At 40.1% G+C, this 27539-nt stretch overlaps 1 protein-coding gene across 1 annotated transcript in view; it reads left to right on the top strand.

Moving 5' to 3' along the window:
- Cdkal1 (CDK5 regulatory subunit associated protein 1 like 1) overlaps positions 1 to 27539 on the top strand; it is a 541752-nt gene that overhangs the window by 407772 nt on the left and 106441 nt on the right. Inside the window, exon 13 of the mRNA XM_051194503.1 lies at positions 22111 to 22173. Within this exon, the coding sequence (XP_051050460.1) occupies positions 22111 to 22173 (63 nt within the window). The remainder of the gene's footprint in view (positions 1 to 22110; positions 22174 to 27539) is intronic.

Raw genomic sequence — 27539 nt, forward strand, 5'->3', positions numbered from 1 at the left:
CTCTATTCTATGAAGAGCACTAACTTGTTCTACAAAGGTCATTTGGCCTTCCATGTACTCCAGACACCACCACTACATCTTCCAGGGATGCCTGAACATTTCAAAAAAAACTTGGGAGAATAGCAACTGCTTTTTACTTCACTCCATCTGGTACTGCTGGCTAAATCCTAGTGATTCTGAGATTATGTCCTGACCATCTCGAGTAGAAATGCTAACCCTAGAGATTCCTTCCTGTCTTCTCCCTCATACTCCCAACTTGATTTTTCCTATTCACACTGTTTCTACTCTACAGTTACAAGATTGACTGTCTTCATCATCTCCGTTCTCATTGTTTTTACTGTTCCTAGCACCACATAAACTTCAAGTCTGTGTTTTATAACCTGTGGAAATATCAACCTGGAACACATTTGGAAAATGTTAATTATTTTCTTTTTAAAACACGTTATTAATAATAAATATTGTTGTGAAGCCTCAGCTGTGGAAAGGAAGGATTGCCAGCAATGCTCTTGGGCCAGCCTCAACAGCCCTGTCAAACACTTGGTTGTCTACCATATTGAATTTGAGTATTAGTCTAGGCTGAATTAGAGTATGTAAGGCCTTTTTTATTTTTTAAAGATGTTGGTGATCTCCAGGATGACAGATCCTGTACATGCATGTGGGGACCTGGCTTCCATTCCCAGCATGCACATGGCAACTTCAGTTTCAGGGGATGTGACACCCTCTTCTGGCCTCCATAGGCATTAGGCACACATGAGGTACACAGGCACATACACAGGAAGAACACTCATATGTATAAAATAATGTTTAAATTATTTCTCTCAGTCAGAACCATGCTTTCCAAATGCCAACATTTCCCCCGAGTCTGTTCATTGTGACCACCTTGGGTTTCTTTCTGTTGACCTCTTGTCTACCTTCCACTCTTTGGCTAGGTCCTGATGTGAGAGAATAAATTCTTCATCACCCTGTCAGTCAGCTGTGTGAGTGCTCACTGCACAGTGGAGACTAGGTCCAGCACAAACCCTGATTCTGTGATAGTCTGTGTTCATGATGGTAAAGAGCAGTAGGGTTTTAAAAGCAGAATTTTGTTGATGATATCTGTTCAAAATACCCCCTGTCATATCGTAACCCATTTTAAAAAATGAAACAAACAAACAAAAATGCGCAGGGGTGGTGGGGGTAGCATCTCAGGCTGAGCATCGTTAATATATATATATATATATATATATATTCTTATTTTACATATCAATCCCAGTTCCCTCTCCCTCCCATCCTCCCATTTCCTCCCTGCCACCCCTCCCATTCCCTATCCACTCCCCAGGGAAGTCTTCCAAGAGGGATCATCAAAATCTGTCAAGTCATTTGGGGTAGGGCCTAGGCCCTCTCTCATGTCTCTAGGCTAAGAGAGCATCCCTCCATGGAGAATGGAGCATCTTTAGTCTTAGAACCACCATTTCAAGTTTCTTTTAGCAATCTAAATTTGGAAACCTCACTTATGATTTACAATGATCTTACAGAAAACCATGTGAAGCAAACAAAACCTACAAATAATGTGGTCATTTTGTTTCTTCAAACTTTTTATTTTAGTATTAACTTTTATCCTGCTTTTAGTGGTTTTTAATTACCATGACCATAGGGAAAAAATATGACTACAGGTGCTTTTTCTATGTTAGATGTTGAGTGGTGTAGGGTGTTAAGATGGAGAATGACTGACTGGATTTATATGGAGAATATAAATCCTAGCCTTTGAAAAGTCATCTTTATTTCAGTCTAGGTTTTTTATTTCTTTTCATGGGGGATTATGTGCCTTGTTTTATACAAGTTCCAAAAAAATTGCAGGATCTACATAATTCTTCTGTGTCTTTTATATGAACCTGATTTATTAAAATTGTAATATTCAATTTGAACTCACTTTATTACCTTAATAATAGCTTCATGAGAGATGAGGCTCTTTGGACTAACTTCTAAGGAAGAAGGACCTTATGGTACTGTCTCCTGGTTTTGATCTTGTATTTCTTTCTCTGTGATAAGTATGGTTCAATAATAATTCTATATTTTTTCTCTTTCAGGGGAATTAGAGTTGTAGTTTCAAGAATTAGAGCTGATGTTAACTGTGCATTCAGGATAACAAAATCAATTTGGTAATGTAGCATGAAGCTCATTTCTAACTCTTGCTCCTTAGCATTGTGTTTGTTTCATAATTAAGGATGAGAGCATGAACCCCAGTGGATAAGCATTCCAATGGACAGAGCCTATTTTGCTGATTATGTTCCACATGCCAGTCTTGTGTCCTGGTGCATTTTTGGAGATGTGTACTGACTCCTTAGTTTTGCTACTCAAAGCATAGTAGCCCCAGCAGTGCATTGTAAAACAGGAAGTTAGGAAGGGTGCTGGAGAAGCTTTCATTATGATGTCAGTGTGTGACAGAACACCCATGGTCTCGTCTTTCTGTGTATCCTATCTGGCGTCATCTTTGTAGGAGTCTAGTATTTCTACTACTATACTGGTTAGCTGGACTCATTGTCACTAAATTGGTTTGCCTCACAGTGAAGTGGATATCTCTGGACTGCAGCTGTCTTTTTTCTGCTCTCTTGTTCTTTGCAGTTATAAGAAGCAAGTTAAAATATTCATTCTAGAAATTCACAATAATTTTAGAAAACAAAATGCTGACATTTAAAGTATGTACTCTTAGGGCACTTGCATATGTGGTTTTAAAAATCCTTTTAACTACTTTTTTTAAAGCTATATAATTTTATTTGGTGTGCATGAATGTGTATGTATATGGGCACATGCATGCCACAGCACATAGGTGAGAGTCTGAGGACAATTGCAAGAGGTGTTCTCTCCATCTACCACATGGGGTCCAGGCACAGAAGAAAAAGCAGTGAGTCTACAAAAATGAAAATATCTCATGATTTAGGTCCCATTTCCTGCTCTCTTGCTACTTAAACTGCTACAATCATGTAGTCTAAGACATTTCTCTCTTTAGTTCTAATTTATTCCAAACTTTTAGATTATTTTTAACAGCTTTTTTTCAACCCTGAGCCTATCTTGAGAGAGAGAGAGAGAGAGAGAGAGAGAGAGAGAGAGAGAGAGAGAGAGAGAGAGAAAAGAGAAACTGAAGTTAGAAAGATCAGTATTGATCTCACTGAAGTGTCTGTTAGTTTATTTGGCTGTTAATAATAAATGTAGAACCTTCATCCTCAAAACTGTGCAGATCAAAAATGCATGTGAGTTGAGAGAAGCTGGGTAGACTTATGGATGATAAAAAGCTCTGCTTGAAGAACACATAGGTCGTGTCTGAAGTGTTTCTCCTGATGTACCGTGAGACTCCCTGCCAGCACCCACTACAGGGGAATTGGTGTGGGCTGTAAGCTACTGGAGGCTGTAAGCTACTGGTCCCCTTCCATCTTAAATTTCTTTCTTGCCCTAACTCTCAACCTCTGGTATCTGTCAAATCACAAAGTATCCTCGCAAGTGATATTCGGTGCTTTAAATTTGTTATTTTAAGGAAAACTAATACAAAGAAATATAGAGTTCCTGCTTTGCTGAGGAGTCTTCCAGATACACTATGGCCTATAGGCTAAAGATGGAACATTACAGAAAAATGTCAGGTGACTGATCAGGTGGCAAGATTTCTCTGTCATTTTTAAAGTTTATATATTATCCTTCTGTGGTCTTTGATGGAGTTGAAGACAGATAGTTATGGTTATAGTTTTCATTAGTTAGGATCAAAGATAAGTTACAAATAAGACTTTAGACTCACAAAGATAGATGGTAAAATATTTTCTTTAAATCTTACTAAATATTAATGGATTAAATATTGTTAACTGTGGTTCTTATTTGAGAACTGTTTTGTTATGTATTTTGCTATGTTAAGGTTAAAACCCTTCTTTTTATTTTAGAGAGAAAAGAGTAGATTATGGGAGATGTCATTCTGTAAATATGTTTCTCTTATTGGTTAATGAATAAAACACTGTTGGCCAATAGGAAAGCAAGATAGGCAGGACTAAGAGACAAGGAGGTTTCAGGGAGAGGGGGGAGGAGACTCAAAATGTAGGACCGAGAGAGAAGAATGCCAGACCCTCTCTCTGGTAAGATGAGACCATGTGGAAGTACTTAGATTAAGAAATGCTAGTAATAGGCCAACAGAATTATATCTTTAAAAAAAAAAAAAAAAAAAGGAAGGAAGGAAGAAATGTAAGGGATATTCATATGTAAGTTCCAGCTGGTTCTGGAATAAAACATGAGAACATACCATTCCACTTCCAGAATGCCCTTTTTACTCATAAAAACCTCTCCTTGTAAGTTATGAACTTGGTTCTTCTGCAGCCTGCAGTATAAAATATACATAAAATAGGATTTTTAGCTTCATCTTATTTCTTCAGTTTTTGTCTTGTTGTGATATGCAATGCTAGGTTCTCATTTTGTTTTGTTTTATATTGGGTATTTTTAAAGGAATTCATGAGTTCCTTGTGCATATGTGAACTATGGGCTTAAAAACTATTCTTCAATGAATAAAAAGATCTGATTTTTTTCTTTTTTAAATTTGTTTTACATCTGCAATTTCCCCTCCTCTCCTCCCATTCCCTCCCTCCCCAGCCCTCCACCCCCCCTCCACTCCTCTGTTTCTGTTCAGAAAGAGGCAGGCCTCCCATGACTATCTACAAAGCATAGCATATCATTGCTGTAAGACTAACTACATCCCCTTGTATTAAGACTGGCCAAGGCAATCTAGTATGAGGAATAGGTTCCCAAGAGCCACCCAAAGCATTAGGGCCACCCCATTCTCCCATTGTTAGAAGTCCCACAAGTAGACCAAGCTACACAACTGTGACCTACCTACATGCAGAGGACCTAGGTTGGTTTCACACAGGTTCCCTGGTTGTTGGTTCAGACTGTGAGTTCCTATGAGCCAGATTAGTTGCTTCTGTGGATTCCCTTGTGATATCCATGACTCCTCTGGCTCATATAATCCTTAGGCCCTCTGTTGAGCAAGATTCCCCGAGCTCAATCTGATGCTTGGCTGTGGGTCTTTGCATCTGTTTCCATCAGTTACTATATGAAGGCTCTCTGCTAACATTTGGGGTAGTCACCAATCTAGAGTGTAGCAGAATAGTATTAGGTATTATTACAATGACTTTTTTTTTTCTCCCATCATATTTGGTTCTATCCTAGATCTCTGGTTTTATTCTTTTATAAAAACAACCAAAACTACAGAGTAAGGTTTATTGCATATATTATTAACCCACTTAGAGTCAATGGTGCTGTGACAGCTGGAAAGCAGATGAGCACTTGACCACAGAGTTGACTGGCCCAGAGACACTCATATAACAGTTTATATACAATAGGCCCCCAGCCATCTATGAATAAGGCCATTTAGGATGAAAAAAAAATGCCTTTATACCAAATCAACATTTTCCCTTGTCATCATTCCCTCAAGAATACTTTACAACAGCTACTTACCAAGAACTTACATTGCATTCGGTGTAGTAAGTAAAGAAGAGAAGAATCTTTTAAAAGTATACCAAAGGATCTGTGTAGGCCGAATAGGCTCAATATGCTTACTATACCATTTTGCATAAGGGACTTGAGCATCCACAGTTCTTTTGTATTCTTGGGTGTGTTAGAACCAACTCACCACCAATACTGGAAAACAGTTATATGCTGGAGATAGATTTAAGTGGCCAGGGAATTAGCTGGTTCTTCTGTATGGGAAAATGAAGCAGTAAGAGAAAAGGGCTATAAGAAAAACTGTTTAAACCATTACGGAGTTAGATTCTTCTTTTCCCCTACCTCCATCTCAGACTTCCAGATCACAACCCTTCTCCTGTCCCAACTAAAACTTGGTGGCTTGTGCAGTAGAAACTCTGTGTATGGAAGGACACTGAGTATGGTTGAGGACAAGCAGAATTCAGTCAGTATCTGGACATAGAATACTGGTTTTGTTCAGCAAGTAGAATACTGTCAGTAGTATATGGCTTTGCCTTTTAGTGGATTAAGGGGTCTCTTTGGGAAGGCTGGGAAACATAAGCTATAGGAATTCTAGAGTGAATCATCCAGTGGATCCCCCCCATGGAGAACTTCACACCAAGCCCAGGCCTGACCTTGGAGTTTTCAGTTACCTCCTCACCTCCCTTAACTTCTGAGAATGAATGCCATTCATAAACTGTGAGCCATCTCAGAAAAGTTACCAGCTGATGGAATAAAATGCCCTGTGTCAGCAGAGCAGAGTGCTTGGGACAAAGAAATAACAAACAAAAATCTGGATGAACAACAACAAAATCCTATAGCATCCACCATCAATATTGAACTCATGCAACAAGATCAGGGTGTCACTTAAAATAATGCTTCAGAAGACAAAGGGGAGTTCTTAGGGGTTACAAACATGTAACAAGAGAGGGTAATACCATGGAGTTCAGATAAAGTAGAGTTTATGCCTAGAAAATAGGATAAAATGAAATTAAGTAGAAAATATATTTAGAACATAAAGATAAAAGTAGTCTTGGGTGGATGAACATTAAAAGAACATGAATTCTAAAAAGACTAATGAGAAAAATAATGAAGTAATTCAAAAATACTTCTAATGACTGAAGGGCCTGTTTTGCCATTTAAAAAAAAAAAAAAAATGGTCACCACAAACTGAGTCACGAATCTGTAGCAGACCAAACTAAACCAAGATAAGGGACAAGAACCAGTACATACTGAAAAGATCAAGGATCAGAGTGGAGGATCAGCTTTCAGAGTGGCTCAGGCTTCTGGACAGCACTCAAAGAGCATACAGATGACCAATACTTAAGAAAGAAAAATGCTCTCCAGTCTAGGATTTTATACAGTTTTCAGAAAGCTTTTAAAGACTGTCTGGGCATCATCAAATGTGAGAGTAAGTGAAGGAAGAAGACATGGGATGAAGGAAGCATACGGCTTAGCACAGATAAGAGGTGAGCAGACCTCCAGGATGCTAAAGGAGACAGCTGTGTGCCAGACCTTAAGAGCAGACAGATCAAATAACAGCCAGCCAGAGAGCTTTGAAAGAACCTTCTTCCAGAAGATAAAAGGGGAGGGCTGGGGTTTAGCTCACTTATAGTGTGTTTGTCCAGCAAGGCTTAGGTCTTTGATACCATATCCAGCTCCAACTCCATTTTAAAACTTGGCATTTCACAAGACTAACATTTATATTGATATCTAAATCAGGAACAATCACCACATGAAAACCATGAGCTATTATATTGAATTAGCATTGGAGTGAAAAATCTTCAATTAAATATTGTCAAGCCAAATTCAAAGCCTATTAGAAAGACTGTACATCATGCAAAGATGGATTAATGGTCGTAATCTAAATGATTGTGATACTTACAATAGTGAAAAAAATAAAAAGAAAAAGAACATTATCATCTCAAATGACAAAGAAAAAGCATTGGATGAATTCATATTTTCTTTTTGATTGAAAACAAAAAACAACTGCAAAACTACCAGCAGTTACGGAGTCCAAAAAAGTCATAAGTACAACAAAAGCTATTTATCAAAAATGTATATCTGGTATCATAACAAAAAATGAAATCCTTTTCCTCAATATCTGATTCATAACAAAGATGGCTTCCTCTGTCATTTTCTGTTACTAAAAATGCTAACGATTGACCAGACAATAAAAATAATGGCATAAAATGAGGCAGGAAACAAAATCTTTGCTTAAGGATGATATTACCATATGTGCTAAAAGCAAAAATGAATCCACTAAAGCTACAAGATGCAAAATCAACTTTAAAAACACCACTTGTAATTCCATATGAAAATACTGACCAAGTTGAAAAATATATCAAAGTAAATCCCCACTTTTTTTCTTATTTTACATATGGATCCCAGTTTCCTCTCTGTCCCACCCTCCCATGCCCCCCCACATCCCATTCCCCATCCATTCCCCAGAGAGGGTGAGACCTTCCAGGATGGATCCTCAAAATCTGTCAAGTCATTTGGGGTAGAGCCTAGGCCCTCCCTCCAGTCTCTAACCTAAGGGAGAATCCCTCCGTGGGGAATTTCTCTTTGTGCACCAGGATTAAATCCTTGTTCCATTGTCAGAGGTCCCATAAACTGCCCATGCCTTCTAACTGAGACCCACGTTCAGGGGGTCTGGGTCAGTCCTCTGCTGGTGTCCCAGCTATCAGACTGGGGTCGTTGAGTTCCCCCTTGTTCAGGTCAGCTGTCTCTGTGTGTTTCTGCAATCTGGTCTTGACCCCTTTGCTCATCACTTCTCCCTCTCTATAATTGGATTTCAGGAGTTCAGCTCAGTGTTTAGCTGTGGGTTTCTACTTCTGTTTCCATCAGCTACTAGATTAAGGATCTAGGATGGCATTATAGGGGAGGGGCATTTAAGGTAGCCTCTCCACTGTTGCTTAGATTCTTAGTGGGGGTCATCCTTGTGGAACTCTGGAGATTTCCCTAGTACCTGATTTCTCTTTAAACCTATATTGGCTCCCTCTATTAAGGGATCTCCATTCTTATTCTCCTCTCTTCATCCCCAGACTCAATCTTCCTGCTCCCTTATGCTCTCCTCATCCCTCCTCTTCTCTCCTTCTCTTTCTCCTAACTCGCTCCCACTCACTGTCCCCCCCACTCCCAATATGCTCAGGAGATCTTGTCCTTTTCCCCTTCTGTGGGGGATCATGTATGTCTCTCTGAGGGTATCCTAGATTCTATGGTAGTGTAAGTTGTAGGCTGGTGACCCTTTACTGTTTATCTAAAATCCATCCAATTAAAAAGTGGGTTACAGAACTGAATAGATAATTCTCAATAAAGGAATCCAAAATGGATGAAAGATGATTAAGAAAGGGCTCAACATCCTTAGCTATCAGGGAAATGCAAATCAAGGCAACTCTGAAATACCATCTTACTCCTGTCAGAATGGCTAACATCAGAAACACCAATGACAGTTTGTCCTAGAGAGGATTTGGAGAGAGGGGAACACTCCTCCACTGCTGGTAGGAGTACAAACCTTGTACAGCCATTTTGGAGATCAGTATGGAAGTTCCACAGGAAAATGGGAATCAGTCTGCCACAGGATCCGGCAATTCCACTCCTAAGCATCTACACAAAAGATTCACATCCATGCAGCAAAGACATCTGTTCAACTATGTTTATAGAAGCATCATTTGTAATAGCTAGAACATGAAAGCAACCTAGATGCCCCTCAACTGAAGGATGGATAATGAAGATGTGATACATTTACACAATGGAATACTACTCAGTTGGGGGGGGGCAATAGAATCTTGAAATTTGCAGGCAAATGGATGGAACTAGAAGAAACCATCCTGAGTGAGGTAACCCAGTCACAAAAATATGGGCATGGTAAGTTCCTTTTTATAGTAGCACCAAAAATAGACAAAAATAAACTTAGCCAAAGAAGTGAGAGATCTGGGTAAGAAAAAACTGTTTAAAACATCAACAGAAGATTAAAGAAATTAAAGAAAATACAAGAATGCAATGTTCATGAGCCAAAAGAATATTGTGAAAATGACCATATTCTCCAAAGATTCCAAGCTATCAGACAGATTCAGCACAACCCTTGTTAAAATCCCAATGATATTCCTTACAAAATGGAAAAGCTCATTTAATAATTTATGTAGAATCATGGAGACCCCGAAGCAATTCTAAGGAAGATAAAGGCATCACATATCCTGTTTTAAAATTTTATTATAAAGTTTATTAATAACACTATATTTTTGTTATAAAAGCAGATTCATAGATGAATCAGACCGAGTTAAAAAATAATTCCAAACATATAAAGAGTTCATTCTTCACCTTGGCACCCGGGAACAAAAAGGAAAAAGGGTGATCTGGCTGATACGTAGTTGTGAGAAAACTAGATTTCCACATGCAAAAAAATCTACCTGAAGCCCGCATCTTCCCAAACCCCAAGTACCTGGAAAGACCAAGAAAGTGAGGCTCCAACCACAGCTCTTACCTTGGCAGTTGTTTTGTTTTGTTTGTTTGTTTTTCCTTATCCCACAGAAACTTGTGCTTTGAAATGAAAAAGAAATGGGATAGTATTGAACAATGTGCTCTACACAGCTAGAGAAATAATCTGTAAACTGAAAAGATAGCTATACGGGGCAACATGTCTGCAAAGGAGTTTATATCCAAAGAGAGTTTGTGCAACATTTAAGTAATAATATAAAGTGATTTTGAACAACCAAAAAAAAAAAATCTGAAAACAATCAACAAATGTTTTGGGAGTATCAAGGAAAGCAGTTATTGAAAGCAAACAATAAGTATAAAATGTTTGGGCTGAGGCAGCCTCTTTAACACTACTGTGATTAGACACTACTGTGGTTTAGTGATAGCTTGAATATGCTTTATATGAATCTCTGCCCTGGGCAGTTGGTGCTCAGTATGACAGTGCTGAAGTGCCATAGAGACATTAAAAGACAGCCAAAAAGCCAAGTTCCATAACAGAGTGCTAGCTGAGCATGCGTGAGGCCCTGGGCTCAATGTCAGCAGTACAAGAAGAGGTTTGACCTAGTGGGAGGTCCCAGTCTGGCTCCTTCCACACCTGTCTTCCTGTGTCTGTGCCAGTGTGATGCAGCCCTCAGTATTATGCCCTTGAACCCCCCCCCCAAAAAAAAAACAACTATGATTAGATTTTACAGGTGGTCAGGCATTTTGTTATAGTAATGGGTAATGGACATTATAATATAACAAACTGGAAAGCTGCTGGGTTGAATATGCTATGGAACAGATAGCGTCTCTCTACTGTTAATGGATTTGTTACAAATGGCTGTCCCTACATTCTTCTGCTCCAAATAGAAATCACAGATGGCAAGGAGCAATTCAGACTCCAAAACTGAACTTCTAAGCGCCAAGGCTTATAATCCTAAGTCTTGAGAGCTAGAGGCAGGGTCACATTGCTCTAGGCTTCAAGTGCCAGCACCCAGAAGCTTGTGTTCTTAGCAGTTAACTTCCATGAGTTTGACAGGGCTCAAGTAGTTGATTGTGTTGAATGCCACAGGGAAAGCTTAGCGTTCTGTCCTATTTTGTGCTTTTTATAACTTCCTTGCCCTTACCCCCACCCCTACCATACACACACACATGCCCAAGCCCTTCTTCATGGTAGCTGCAGTTCATCATAGCAAAGGTCAGCCTCTGTGCAGGAACCTTGCTCTACAACATAAAAAACCATGGACTGATTCATGAATTGACATCAAACAAGAGAATGAAGAGGGCTGAGATGTCTATTAAATTGTCCTCTGGCTATCAAATAAAGGCTCCTTTGTCATAAAGGCCAAAGATAAAAGAAAATGTGTATGTTTAATATATAGAACAAAAATAACTCTATTTTTTTGACGTAGTACTTGAAGAGACAATAGGCCAGAAAGCCCAGCCACCCCTGAACTGAATTTAGACTACATATTATTGGTGTGATAGGTGCAAGAGGCAGGTCAGTGACGGTTGCATTGCTGCTAGAAATGAGTTTTTACAGTAGATGCTAAATTAATGTAGAAAGTAGTGGAGGTATCAAGTCTCCATGGTCATGTCTGACCTTCCAGGTCGCAGCCGTGAGATCATAATAAAAATGAGTCTCTGGCTTATCGGCTTATCGAGAGAGAGAGGCAGCAATAACTGGCACAGAACAGTTTTCAAGCTTCTCCACAAATGGGATGACACTGGGGCTTATTTGGGGTCACGGAGGAGGTGCATTGTTTTTGATCAATTTTTAGAACTATACAGCGTCTTATCTGTGGGTCAGAGACATTTAGTTTCCTCCATTCTTTTTTTCATCTCCCCCCACCCCACTCCCCTTAGCACTGTGTAAATTGGTCTCTGCAAGCTGGTACAAGGCTGTAGGTATGAATAGGGCTTGGGAAGATCCAGATTCCATGTCTGCAGATCAGCTCCAAACCTCAGCCTTACTGAATGTTAGATTCAGTACAGGAAGGAGACATCAGCCAATGGGAAAATAAGCATGATGGCAATAAAAAAAATTAAATTTAATTTAAAAAATTCAGAGAATGCCAAGGGGCTGATAAGCAAAACTTGCCTGCACTTGTGTTGTTCACTTCCAGAATGTTAAACTCTCACTTATGTCCCTAGCTTGACTTCTTTTCTCTTTGGCTCCGTTGCAGATTTTTCTTGTTAAAACAATTAATTCATGGCTACCAAGCACTGTTCCTAAGCAGGTGGGGGACAGGTAAATAAATCCACTTGGTCCTGCCTTCTTCAACCCTAAAAACATTATCAGAAGTTTGTAAAGACAAAGATAAACAGTGTAGGACAAAGGCTGCCACAAGTCTATGTTGCCTGCTGGGTTGTTGACATCAGAGCTTTAGCACTAACTATAGACCCTTCCAAAATGTCCCTAGGAGAAGCATTATCATTTGCTGAAAGAAAGTTTTAAAGTGGAGAAATAATAGAAACATCTTCCTACATGGAAGGGGGTTCTGTCCATGGGTTGTTTTCCTTCTCTGAAGTGCTTTTGACCCCAAGAGTTTCAAGTTTCAAGGGGTTTTAAATTGGAGGTTTCTTTCATAGATTTGACTAATTGAACATCTCTAACCCATATTCTAAACATGAAATACTTCCAAGGATGCCAGATACTAGGATTAGAATGCCTAATGAGCACTAAGATTGTTGGAAACAATTTTAATGGGGGTGAAATTAATCCCTATTTACTTTGCTTTATCTAGGAAATCGGTTTCCAAATGATGGAGGGCCAGGGAAGCCTTGATAGGCATGCTGGCTAGTTTTATGTCAAACTGACACAGGCTAGAATTATTTGGGAAAAGAGAACCTCAACTGAGAACCCCATCAGATTGGCCTGTAGGAAAGCTTGTTGTGTGTTTTCTTGATTGGTGATTGATGTGGGAGGGCCCAGCTCACCTGGGAGGTACAATACCTGGGCTGGTGGTCCTATGTGCTGTAAACACTCAAACTGAGCAGGCTATGAAGAGCAAGCAAGTAACCATCATTTTTCCATGTCCTCTGCTTCAGTTCCTCCCTCCAGATTCTTGTCTCAGTTCCTGCCCTGATTTCTCTAGATGATGCACTAAGAGCTATAATCTGGAATAAATCCTTTCCTTCCCTCTATTGCTTTTGGTTATGGTGTTTCTCACAGCAATGGAAACCAAATTGAGACTTTGGGATGCAGCATTCTTGTATTCTCAGGTTCTTTTGTTTGCTGTGCAACCTTATATCTTAGAGCCCATAAGTTGTTATTGGTTGTTTCACTTGTTCTTTATGTTTTGTCCATCATGCTATTTTTCTACCACACAGAAGCTACTGAACATTTTCATTCCTCTACCCTATGTAGGATTTGTTACAAGGAGCCTTATGAAAATGCAAACATAATTTAAATTTTTTTCCTTGAGTATAAATTGAATCAAAGTAAAATTCCCTGGAAGGCAAATGTGAAACTGTGAGTTGTTACCATGATAGTCCTGAAGCATCATGTATGGCTGTAATGATAATAATAGTGCTGTCCAGCCTGGTGACTGCCATCTAATTTAACAATCTGCTTAGGAGTCATGAATCAGATATTCATTCTGTGGGATACACTCTTATTAAGCAGTATACCAGACATTGCCATCCAAACATTTGTAGTTTATTTTGCTCATGTGTCAGCACCCACTGTGTGCTTGGGTGCTTGGTAAGTCTGCACACAGCTTACCTCTTCCTGTGAGTTCATGAGCTCTGTCAAATCAGTCAGGTCAGCTGGCTTTCTTTCAGATGCATTAGTAAGGTGCCTGTAGGATGGTGTTGATGTAGAAAATGGGTTATTGTAGTTGAAATTCAGAGAATGAATTGTATGTGAAGGAGGTCAACATGGATTCAGAAAACCACATGGTAGAGATGCTATTTAGTAATTGGATGAGTATATGGTTGGGGGATTAATCAGACTCTGAGAGGGAAAAGAATAGGGAAGCTGAGATTGCTGACCAGAAATAGGTTGGGTTGTTATGTCTTAAATTAAGGTGTTAGAAGAAAAGATGGCCAGTTAGTTAGAGGACCCAGGGGGCTCAATAAAGATAAACAGCATTATGCAGGCTAGGGAAGAGAATGTGTGAACCCTATGCAGATAAGGTGAACATCTCCCTTATGCAGTTCCTTTAGTAGTGTTAGGAAGAGTGTTACATAGTGACCAAATCATGGTGTTCTCCTCAAAGAGGCATTGGCATCCAGTGACAGTAATTAGGAGCTCTGTACAGAGAGGTTTTCTGTTGGAATGGGCAGAGAACAGCATGGAAGAGATTTGTTTTAAAGTTAATTTTATTTGGCTGCACCTATGTGTACATACATGCCTAGTAAGTGGCATACAGTGGCCAGAAGTGGACATCTGACCCCATCCCAAGTCTGGAGTTACAGATGGTTGTGAGCCACCCGGTGGGTGCTGAGAATCAAATGGGAGAAGATGCTCTTAATTACTGAACCATCTCTCCAGCCCCAGAATAGTCTGTTTTGAATGAAACTTGTGGCATGGATCCAATCTCTGGAGAGGCAGTGGGTTAGGAAAGGCAGATTCTGCCAGGAAGAAACGTGGCAACCAGTGTTAGCAGCAAGAATGGGGCAAGCTTTGACACAGTTTCTGAGCCTTCCAAGTTTTCCAGAGAGTGAAACCAGTTGTCCCTGCATTAGAAAATTCATGCTCCCTAGGTGAACAGTGGTGGATTCAACCATAGCTCTAAATTCTGGAAGTGGAACCAGTATTTATACCTAGTGCACAAATGAGCTTTTGGAGCCCATTTCCTAGGAAGGGATACTCTCTTAGCCTAGATACACAGGGGAGGGCCAAGGTCCTGCCCCAAATGATGTGATAGACTTTGATAATCCCCCATAGGAGGCCTTACCCTATTTGAGGAGTGGATGAGGGCAGGAAGGAAAGGGAACTGAGATTGTTATGTAAAATAAAATTGTTTTTAATTTAGATAAAAATTAATTTAAAAAAGAACAAAAAAGGGGGAGGGGACTGGGAATGTAGCTCAGTGGTAGAACACTCGTTTGTTTGTTTTTGGCTTGTGTAATGAGTGTTCCATCCACAGCATTATAAATAACAAACACTGTAATTGTAATGTTAACAGATACGATTTAAAGCACTTCTCTATTTTCAGCCATATTTCACATCAGTTTTTCCATTGGTTTTTAAACTTTGAGGTTTGTGATTTAAATTCAAGATACTGTTTTTCTCTTCCTTACTGGATTTTCATCAAGGATTGCTATCTCAGGACCACCAGTGATATACTTACAATAGGAACATGAGATTGTTGACTGACAGCTGGTATTGTCAGTGCTTTTAATAAAGTGTCTGATGTTGTCCACACACAGCACCATGAAGGCCCAGGCTTATTAAATTAGTTTATCCTTCTTTTCAGAAGCACCAACTTAGGTCTGTAGCATCAGCCTACTCTGTAGCCCACACTTGGTATGGTCCATAGGGATTCCTGGCTAGAGAGACTATGTCTTCAGTAAAGGAAGAGACTTGGAAACAAGGCAAAGCTGCAGGTAGGTGTAGAGCTGAAGATCAAAAGTTCCTGATGACAACAAGGGCCAAAGTCAGAAGCCATCTTAAGGAGTAACCTAGCTATTGGATCTTGGAAATACCTCTTCAGCCAGTGGTCTTGCGAGAGTTCCGTAAGACCAATTAAATCTGAGACACTGGGGAGAACAGAAATATCAGTCATCTTCATCAGTAGCCAGGGGTGGGTATCTCTGGCATATTCCAATTCCCTGCTTGACCTTACATAGCTCTGAGAAGGCTATGGAACCAAGGTCCATAGACAGCATCTTCTCTCCATCCTCACTCCCTTAGCTTCATGCGTGATCTCACTCTAGTCCTGTTCTAAATGTCACCAATGTGCCTGGAGCTCCCAAGCCTGTGGCCCACATCCCTCTTCTGAGCCAGCTTCTTCCCATTCTTCTCCAAGTGTCTCTCAGCCATCTTCAACTATCATGCTGAACACTGAAATTCTTTCCCCTCCCCCAGACTGCTTGTTCTTTTAGATTCTGCACTCCATGGAAGGTGCTTCTACTCCAGAGCTAAAGCTGGCTTCTTGAAGCTTCCTCTGTTCTTTCTATGCTACCTCTCAGCTTGTATTATCCAGCCTACCCTCTCACCTCATCCCAGCTTTCCTTATGGGTATTATCATTTGATTGGGGTAGCTTTCATAGGAGGGATGGTCTTGGTCTCATTGGGTTCCATCTTTCATCTCTTTGGGGGCGTCTTTCTGAATCATAAGTTTGCTCATGTGTTGCTGCATCATGCACAGTATGTGTTCTACTCATTTACCTTTCCTTTAATCAGGTCAACTCCTTCCATCCCTTTGTGTCTGTGTACCTTTACTCAACCTACTTCCTGCCATCCATAAATGACACCATTGCCTGTCAATTCAGTGCTTTTCTTCCTACTTTGTGAAAGCCTAAGCTGTCAAGCAAGGGGTACTGTGTTCCACATGTTGTCAACCAAATGCTGTCACAATGCAAAGTAAACTTAATGGGCCCAGTGTTGTCCCTACCCTAGCAGCAGAGAGTCAAAGAGTTGGATCTACTTCTAGAGGAAGTAGGCTAAAAGATCACCAGATATACATGAAACTCACATTAATGTCTGCATGTCCCTTATAAGGTGTCCTGGCTGCCTCCTGCCTCTCCCCTGATTTCAGTGGCCATTTCTCTTTCTTCTAAGATTAAAGTGGTTACAACATTGGCAACCTGGACTGCTCAAATGGCTGTTCAAAAGGAGGGCTTTTGGCTTTGTTTGGTTTTCTCTAAAAAGGAGTTGAGTGTAAGTGTAGGGAAAGGAGGCCAGAGATCTTTTTGACCTTGGGGAGAGAATACAAAGCAGTTTATAAAGTGAGGTAGGGGGAAGGATGTGAATGGGCTGCTCCTCAATTAAAAAAAAAAAAAGACAATTAATTAATTAGTTAAACAATGACAGTGGTATCTTAATAAAAAGAAGAAGAAGAAAAGAATGTGTGTGTTCTAGCAAATTGTATACTGCCTTGTTTTGAAACCCAACTACATCCCACTTAGACAACAGAGCTGCCATTCTCCATCTCTGTGGTCCATGCATGGGGACTGATGGCGAAGGTGACTTGAAGGTACCTTTTAAGATTCTGGGAGAAATGTTTGCCATACCATCCTGGTTACAAGTCCATCATGTGGCATGTTGCACGTGTTTATTTTTTAAATGCTTAGAGAATTCACAGGTGGCTGTGTGACTGAGATGTTTGTTTTAACAGGCTGAAATCAGGAGGTTATTTACACATGTGCTCTGATGCAATAGGAAAATACCTAATTATTCCATTTGGGGCTCAACTTTTGGTCTCAGTTAAAACTGCTGAAAGCAAAGCTCAAAGCTTCCTACAGAGTGGCTCTCTCCCCATTGCCTGTCTGAGAAGCATGCGCACTAGGCATGATGGCCTAGTCATTCCTCATCATTCATTCATATGTGCAACCCATGAGGATTCAGGCACAAAACTTAGGAAAAGACTTCTTGAAGCTTCTGTGAGCTGCAGTCATAGGATGCATCAAGAAAGGCTAAGAAAACCCCAGATCTATTGCAGCATGCTCCCCAAACTGACTAGCAGTATTCTCTACCTTCCTGTAGAATGTGCTGGCAAGTCAAGTTGTGAGGACCAGACAGCTGGTTGTTCTGCCTCACTGGTTATTGTCATGCATCAAAGCTATGACTGCTGGTCATCTGCCTGCAGAGAGCAGGTAGAAAGAGCAGGGCATTTTTCTAGAAAGCTGTTTGCTTGATTTTTCAATCAAGAGGGTGCTGGCTCATGTGTTAGGGACACAGACTCTAAACCGGAGTGACTTTTTTTTTTTTTTTTTTAAGTGCCAGGTGGTAAATACCTTATGGTTTGTGGGATTTACACTCTCTGTTGTGACTACTCCACTGTGCTTTTGGAAAGTACTCTCAAATGAGTGGGGGTGGTTATGTTTCAATAAAACTTTATTTACTTGACTTTATTACTTGAGAAAATCTGCACTTGTATGGAGTTATATGTGTGTAGGCCATAGGCAGACCTTAGAGGTCATTCCTAAGGAGCCATTTAATTTTTATTTTGAGACCCTTTTCTCTCTTTGGTTTGGAGCTTGAAGATTAGGCTAGCCTGTCTGGCCAGAAAACCTTAGGAATCAACTTATTTCTGCCTCTCCAGATCTAGGATTGTACGCATAAGCCATCATGTCTGGCCTTTTACATGGGTTTGGGTCAGTTGAACTCAGATCCCCATGGTTCCATGGCAATCTCTTTGCTAACTGAGCTATCTCCGCAGCCCTTAATGAAACTTGCTTATAAGAACCGGAGATAGTCTGATAATTTATCACCCTTTGTTCTGTATTCCTGAAAATGTACCATTGACTTCAGAGGAGGAATATTTAGGACATCCATAGAGCTCTGTTGAAGTGTTTATTATACTTTTCATACCCAGGAGTCTACTGTATGTGTATATAATTAATTTGTTGTCAGAAACAAAGAGTGCTACTTCCTTTTGGGGGTGACACAATCTAGATAGTGTTTTTTTTTTTTTTCATGTCAATCCCAGTTCTCTCTCCCTCCCTCCCTGCTTCTCACCCTCTGCCCTCCCTCACACGAACCCTGACCACCTTCCCCTCCCATTCCCCCTCCCCAATTCCACATGTAGGGCAATGCCATCCAGGTGGGGTCATGTAAATCTGTCAAGTCATTTGAAGTAGGGACTAGGACTTCTCTCCTGTCTCTAGGTTAAGGCAGTTATCCCTCCATGGGGGATGTGTCCACAAGGACATTTTGTGCACCAGGAATACATCCTGGTTCTACTGTCTGAGGTCCCTTAGACTACTCAGTCCTTCTAGCTGAGACCCTTATTCAGGGGGTCTGAGTCAGTCCCATGCTGGATTCCTAGCTATCAGTCTGGGGGCCATTAGCTCCTCCTTATTCGGGTCAGCTGTCTCTATGTGTTTCTCAACCTGGTCTTGTCCTCTCCCTCTGCATCTGGATTCAAGTTCGACTCAGTGTTTAGTTATGGGTGTTTGCTTCTGTTTCCAACAGGTACTAGATGAGGGCTTCATGCTTGTGGATAACTTAGTTGTTGATCTCACTGTCCGGAAGGGCATTTATGATAGCCTTTCCACGGTTGCTCAAATTGTTAGTTGGCGGCAGTCTTGTAGGTCTCTAGACCTTTCTTTAGGTTCAGTTTTCTCTTCAAACCAATAATGGCTCCCTCTTTTATGTTTGTTTTCTCTCTCTCTCTCTCTCTCTCTCTCTCTCTCTCTCTCTCTCTCTCTCTCTCTCTCTCTCTCCTTCTTCTTCTATTCCTACCCTGACTCAAACTTCCTAATCGCACGTGCTTTCCTCTCCTTCCCCTCTCTTTCTCCTACTTCTCTCTCCATTCACTGCCCCCCCCACTTCCCCTGTGCTCTGGGGGGTCTTGTCCCTTCCCTCTTCTGTGAGGGACTTTATGTGAATCTCTTAGAATACACTTTGTATCCTAGTTCCTCTGGTGGTGTTGTTAATTGCCTTTACCCCCTTCCTCCCCAAGTCATTTGAAGTAGCTTATAATAAATGTGACTTGATGGTAAAACATATGTTTAACTTGTATTAAACCCTAGTGCCCCCCAAAATAAAAAGAAAGAAACAGAAAAATTGAATGGCGTGTGTGGGCTTGGGCTATCTATCCAATCTTGCCATTCCTTACTCACCTGCCAGCTCAAGCTGGTGACAAGGCCATTTCTGAGTCTGTTCAGCCTTGGGGCACTTCCTAAGTTGATTATTGGTGTGTCTCCCATCTTATCTTCACAAGCATAATTTCCTTTTGGAAAAAAAGAAAAATGTCCCAGTAAGTTACATCAAATCTCCCACTGAAGGAAGTGTTAGTGTTCGTCATATTTCTTTTGACTGAAGTACAGCCAAGAACCATTCCACCAACTAAGTGCGTGTAAAGGAAGGAAAGAGAAAATCATAAGCTAATGAAAGCTCTAGTGGACAAGTATTCAAAATACACTCCAAGGCTCATAGGACTAATATTTCATTAACCAAGGGAACTGTTTCCTGTTTCCTGATTTCTTAAAGACACATCTCTACTCTGCAGGCAAAGAGCAAAGGGGATTATATCACTTCAGTGGGGTAGTTGGAAGTGCTGATTGAGAGGGGCAGAAGAGGCAGGACTTGAGCAGGAAAAGATGGCCATCAGTGGACGTCAGAATGTGACAATAAGGCCAACTGATTTGAAACTCTGCCCATGGAATTGTTCCTCTCAAGATAGTTTTCTGACAGACCTGTACCCTATTTCACAACTCTGAGTGTGTTTAAATGACTTTCAGATGCAACCTTAATTATGATCAGATCTAAGTCAGATCCCTGGCAATCTGGGGGTATGTGGTGGACATACTCAAGAAGACTTGAGTAGGTAGCAAATGTTGCCCCAGGCCTCATGGATACTTGGCAAAGAATTCATTCCAACAGAAGCAGCCCAGTTACATGTTAGTTGAATCTCACAGACATTATGGGTTACTTGTATGGCAGAATGTAAAATTAATAGAAACTGATTCCATGCTGGACAAGAGATAAATATAATAAATTCTGCCACAAGAAGAGAAAGTCATGTGTGTCTTTTCTAGAAAACAATCAGTTCTGTACATTTAGAACAGGTCTAACCTGAATGGAGGAGAAAGCATCTCAAGAGTGCCCTTCTCAAGCTCAGGTCTTCATTTACTCCTGGTACAGTGGCAAACTGGAAGGAACAGTATAGGGCAGGGTGCAAGTTGACCATATCAATATCATAAGTATGCATAGAATTTGGTCCTGAAACTGGACATACACAATTTATTTCTTAAAATAATACAAACTTTCAGGCTTATAGAAATGTGTGTGTAAAGACTACTATTGTATCAAAACTTGATGTGTAGCCTGGTATAGTAGGATATACCTTCAGTCCCAGCACTCAGGAGGCTAGAGCAGTAGGGTAAGGAGTGATGTCCTGTCTTAAAACAAAATAAAACAAAACAAAAATATAAACAAACAGAAAGAATGATTTGGAAGAAACATTTGGATTTCAGAGCTCCTAACAGATGAATGATAGTCTGTATACACAAGTTTGATGAGGGAGCAGTATGAAATGGAAAGAAATGTTACAGCAATCTAGAACAGCCTCCTACCTTTGACAGTAATAACAGTATATGTTTATGTGTTGTATGTACACATGCTTGCTCATAAAACTGGTATGAAACCATATAAGCATGCAGCAGCAAGTAAACAAGCTTCTCTTCAAGCTGAGCATGACAGGAGAACCCCATATTTATCCTTGTCACAGAGCCTGGGGAGCAGGCTTGAAGTCTTGAGTAAAGTCTGGGTTTAGCTTCAGAAGACCACTTTGTTATAAGTGAAGGGCCTGTCTTTTCACAGCTGCCAGCGAGGCTTGTGATGGCTCCATGCTTCTCTGCCTCAAGTATGTCACGGATTCTTAAGCCATTATATGTTGACTGTGTGCTGTGTACAGGATACATCGTGCCAGGTACCAGGGCTGCAGAACTACTTCATAATTAAGGTCCCCCAACAACTGCAGGCTCAAGTAGACTCACTCAAGTTGTGCCAGGCAGCCTAGTTGAGCAGCAATGTCACTCAAGTAGATTCTAGTGCTTGAGGATCAGTTGATAGCATTTAAAAGAAATTGAAAGTACCCCAAATGTGTGTTGATGTTTCTTTGTCTTCACTCTAGTTCCTAGGTGTGTACTTGGAAATAGTTTGTGATGATAGTAGCTCTGGTTACAAAACCTTCTAGGACAGCGGTTCTGAACCTATGGGTCCTGTGTGACCCCTTTGGCAAAACTCTTCTAAACTTCAAAGTTCTTTACATTACTATTCATAACAGTGGCAAAATTATAATTATGAAGTAGCAATAAAAGTAATTTTATGGTTAGACATCACCACCCGAGGAACTATATTAAAGGACACACATTAGGAAAGTTGAGACCATTGTTCTAGGAAGAGATAGCCTGCCTGCTCATGACAGTTGCCCTATAGATCAGTTGACTGGTGTCCACTTTCACCAAGCAATGGTTTACCTATAAATAAATACAAAAATGCATACACATGTATTTCCTGATGCCTGTCAATTCAAATATTTGTGATTTTTTTTTCTTCCACAGAAAAAGCAAAGGACAAAAGATCTCTCTCGGGTGTTTCATTCCTACAATCCATATGATCACAAGGTAAGAGAAGCATGTGGTTAGTGTGTCTGGGATTAGAGCATTTGACAACAATTGCTGTTCTAAGTACGAAATAAGTAGAGGGAGTGCTTGTTGTGATGCCTCCCAGACCTAGATCACTCTAGTTTTCACTAGTATGTGCTGATTTTGGAATGCATGACCAGTTACATTTATATTTCTATTTTAAAATTTCTTGTAAGTTAAACAGATTTCTATTTCTGAACTGAACTGCTTGTTTGTTTGTTTGTTTGTTTTGGGAGGGTTGTTTTGTTTTGTTTTTTTCTGAGTTAGAATGTGTTACAGGGGCTTGAGCTGTTGCTCTGTGGAAGTGTACTTATCCAGCATGCAGGAAGCCCTGGGCTCATTCCCCAGCCCTGCCCCAAGCCAAGTTCAGCAATAAGCTATCAGTGAAATGTCAGATCTCATAGACAGTTCAGATATTCTCTTGAGATGTAGGTGGTGATTACTATTTTAGTTGATTGATGTTTTCTTTTGAAATACTATGGTGAATGAACCAGGCTTTGGAATGGCGAGAGACAGTTGAAACCTTTACTATCAAATCTTGATTCTCTGTTGTTCTGATACTTGCTGTGTATCAAATAATGTATACAAGCAGCAGCACATGACCTGTTATCTGAAATGCCCTTTCCAAGACTGGCAAGGCAGAAGACTGAGATGTAAGGGCTCCTGTGCACCCTTCTGTTAATTGAGAAAGACCCACAGCCATTCCTGTTCAATTGGTGTGCAAACTTTCCACCCCTTGCATTTGAAGAACTTCAGGTGTTTTTACCAATAAGCATTTCACCACATAATTGTTAAAAAAAAAAAAAAAAAATGGGGCTCCTTTAAAAAATACAAAAATCAGGGGTTGGAAAGATGCCTTGGTAGTTAAGAGCTTTGGTTGCTCTTCTAGAAGACTCTGGTTTAATTCCCAGTGCCCCCATGGTGACTTAAAACTATCTGTATCTCCTATCCCAGGTCATCCACAGTCCTCATCTAGCCTCTATAGGCACTGTACACATGTCGTGCACAAACATACGTGCAGTCAGAAAGCTCATACACATAAAATAAAAAATATCTTTTTAAAATCAAAATTCATGTTTGGTACCAATATTAGAACTCCTAGTACTCTACATTTTCATGGAGAAACATCACAGGTTTTCTGAGTCTTGTATGGAAAGTCTATGCCATGAAATGTTCCAATAACTCCGTTAATTTGAGGTGATTTGAAAAGGAAGCAAACAAATCACACAGGCGAAATGCTACTATAAATTTGAGTCTTTACTTACGAATTTGCAGGCAGACACAATGGGAAGTTTTTCTACCAGCCAAAATGGCTAATGTAAAAAGGTATTCCTCAGTTGAGAATAGAGAGATGTCTGGGCTCAAGAGACAAAACAAATGTGCCAGCAGTTGATGGAACGTCAAAGAACTTAGAGTTTCTAGTGTGTAACAAGGGACTAATTGACTTTAGCACCAGAAAATTTTAATGGCCGTGTTTATGCTTTGTGGAGATGTGTGATACTAAAGACTAGTTTCAGAGTCATGTTTTCCATCCTCAGTCACTTACTTAGCAGAAAGGAGGGATTGGTTGAAAAGAGAGCAGGAGCCATTAACATCTGGAAGTGCTGTGAGAAGGTGAATAATAGTCCTGTAAGAGCACCAGCCCAAGACTGGCCAGACTGCAGTGGGGAGTATCAACCCCCCCCCCCCATGAGACTCTCTACTGAGTATAAGTGCATTGATGACTAAAGTTAGCATTTAAGAACAACAAATTTTCAAAAGCTTTGACAAATCAAAGGTTTCACTTGAGTTCTCTGAATTTTCCCTACTTCTATCATTTTAAAATTCACAGATGAGGGAAATGCCTTTATTCTTTTATTAGAAGTCTTAATGGAGCTTAGCCATCTGTAGCTCCTACTGGCCTCCTCTTCATATCCTTTGTGGCATTGTATCAAAGTCACCTCAGATGATTTTGGCTTCATCTTGTGAGGACGTCATTCTCCTACAAATTAGTCACTGGCAGTGAAGAAGTGAACAGAAATAGTAGATGGAATTCCTTTTGATCTCTGCTCTCAGATTACTAAGTAAATTATTATGAGGAGCTTGCCTGCTAGATGAGTGATTTTGAACCCATAAAAATTGGTCTGTTGGTATTCTCTTTTACTCTGTATGTTTGTAGAGAAGGGGTGAGGTGTTGTAGGCAGCTCCTGGCCCTTTAGCAATCTCCCCGCACTTCCCAAGCCCTATGCAGGTAAATCTTAACCACACTACTTCTGCTTCATCGTTGATCGGAAATGTCCACAAAGACTAGAGCCATAGGAAGACATGATCATGTACTACCTTCTCAGTTGGAGACTGAGTGATTCCCCCCCCCCTACCTTAAATAGATAATAGAGAGTTGTATTTCAAACTACTTTATCATTTTAATTATCCAATTACATTTAGGCAAATCAGTTTTCTAGGTGCATAGCTTTGAGTGTAAAATGTATTACAAGATGTGATTAAAGTTGATTCAAATATCTCATGCTCAATGAGATTTCTGGAGTGATTGTTAGAAAAATATACATGTGTATTGTAAATGAAACCATACACAAAATAAAACATTGCTTGTCTGGAAACTGCTTTAAAAAAAAAAAAATCCCAAGGAGAGGATACGGTGCATGAAGTAAGCTGGGCCATATGTTGACAATTATGGAACCTGAGTGATGGCTTTGTGGGGGTTCGTTCCTCTGTGTATTTTTCTATATGATTGAAACTTTCCATAATACTGGAGCTGGGGGAGTAAAATAAATGCAGGCTAGGTCTGGAAAGTGAATGTGCTCATATTCTTCTCTCTCCGGCTATGCTTTCAATGTTCCTTTTTCCCTTGATGTCCTGTGTGCCAAAAAAAGAAAAACTCAGCATTTCAGGGGGTTCATCATGTTGAGTGAGCTCAGAATGCAACTGCTATGCCTCAGCTGGCGGCGTCATTTCCTGGGATTTCATCCCAAATTACAGTGGGTCAGTGAAATGATAGTCCTGCCTACTGGTGAGTGCTAAAACAGTTGTCATTACAAAGAGTAGTTAGTGTTCCAGCCTGGTCTCAGGGAGTCAGGTGTGTTTGCTTTCCTGTCACCCTCCCCCTCCACCACAGCCAGGCTGCTCCTGCCTAAGCCCAGACAGAGGAAAGTCCCCAGGTTAAACAAACACACTGTTTCAGTGAGGACAGCTCCTTTCTTAATCACACCCTAAAGCTTTTGTGTAGGTGGTAAACGATCACTCAATTTTCTCTTAAATGCTATTGCAAAAAGCAAACAAAGCTGAACAGCAAAGTATGTACCTAAATAGATGTTGGGAAACTTGAAAATGTCACTTGGAACCTAGAGAACTTCATTTTGGACCATTGTCTGTCCATTAAAAAAAAAAAAATTGTTATCAAGAATTTTTCCAATAATAACTTTTTTAAAAGACCATTTAAGCAGAATTGACCAGTGCATGTTCTCTTTTATCCATTCTAAGTGAAGGGAACATCAGGAAAGGCAGCCCAGCATAGCAAGGGATCTGATTATATTTTAATCCATTTTTGCCCTCTGCTATTTTAATATCTAAAGCTTACAGTTTCTGAAAACAGTATACTAACTGCTAGGAGAGGTTTCCCACCTGCAGGCCTTTCAGGGCACACAATATCAGTTCAGAACTGAGTTTTTCCTTCCTCTAAGTCACAGGTAAGTTAGGGCAGGCTATAATTAGAATATTCCTACTTAAATGCAGGTCAATGAACATGCTCAATAGACTGCACGTTTCATCCTGAGGAAAATATTATACACATAAAAGATGCATCTCTCTTTTTCTCTTTGTCTTTCTTTTTCTTGTTAGATTTTTATCGGAATTTATGTGTCCAAGGGAAATCTAGGTTTATTAGTTAAACACAGATGTTTATAATCTGCTAATGTAAAAAAGCCACTATAAAATATGAAACCGCTTTGAAGGAAAAAGTTAGAAAACTTGGTGCAAGTCTGTAGAGCCTTTTACCATCTGCAAAGCTGAGTACATTCTAAATCAGTTCATCTCAGTGGATTAATCTGCTCCCCACTATTGCATCTCTAATGTGTTGTTGCTGTAGCACCCTCTAGGTTTTGCAAGGCACATCTTGACTTTAGCAGAAAGTCGAGTTAAGAATTTTTCTATGTACATAGACATAAGCTAATGGCTATGCTTCAGGAAAAAAATTATTATATATTATCTGCATTTGTTGAAGTGGGTTTTTTCTTTGTCTTTTGGTGATGGCTATAATTTTAATATATATTTCAATATACTGCAAACAAATTGATGTATCTTAGAAAATAGCTGTGTGTGAATGCGCTTGACAACTTCACCTCCCAGTACAAGGAAGGTGAACATCAGTGCTTGTTTCAGCCCAAGATCTTGCTTATGCAGTGATCAGGCTAACTCAAATCTCAGCTCAGAACTGGCAGGGGAACCAACCTGGCCCAGACTGCTCAGAGGACTGTTGAAACCCATCCCCTACCACCACCTCATTTTATCGTCAATCCCTCTCCCACCAACAATCTGTTCTTATGTTTAAATACTCTATCCAACATACATGTCTGCTTGCCCAATCCACAAAGTCAACCCCAACAGCAATTTAGAAAAAGCTAGTTCGGCATTCCAGAGTCCTAGGAAGAAGTGGCAGCCTACCAAATAAGAGCAAGAATGGGCTATAAAGATTAGCATCTGTTAATAAGACCTCTGAAAGTGCAGCTGCCCAGGACCCCAAGACCCAGATACCTAATGCATTTTAACAACCCCAGGGTCAATCATTAGGATGAGTTTGTATCATGAAACATGTTGTTTGAAAACAATGGGGATGTATATATTCTATTTATGGAAACATTGGTGTTTTGGGGGGAAAATATACATGTCTTAAAAACTTTTAGGAAGAGTTCATTCTTAGAAAAGGTTTAAGTGAGTGAGGTATTACCATAAGCAATGTTGAAACACGTGTGAGCAGTTAGATGAGGAAGGGCAAATGTGAGTGATCATGGAGCTGAAATGTATTGACCAGTATGACCCCACGCTAATTATTTATAAAATGAACATTTTTTTAATTATTGTGTTTTCATCTTAAAGATTGTGTGAAGGCAGGTAAATAGGTAGCTCAGCTGATAAGATGGTTGACATTCAATGGTAAAGGACCTAATTTCATTCTCAAAACCCAAGTAAAAGAAAACTGGGTTTTAATACCAATGTTGATGCTCACTATCAACTAGTCTATTTGGTGACCTCTAGGACAGTAAGAGACTAATTATCAAAAATAAATACAGATAGACAGCTCCTTTGAGCTTTAGTTGACCTCCACAAGTACACATACCCATATACACATATAC

Source organism: Phodopus roborovskii, unplaced genomic scaffold (genome assembly GCF_943737965.1).
Source record: "Phodopus roborovskii unplaced genomic scaffold, PHOROB, whole genome shotgun sequence".
Taxonomy (NCBI): Eukaryota; Metazoa; Chordata; class Mammalia; order Rodentia; family Cricetidae; genus Phodopus; species Phodopus roborovskii.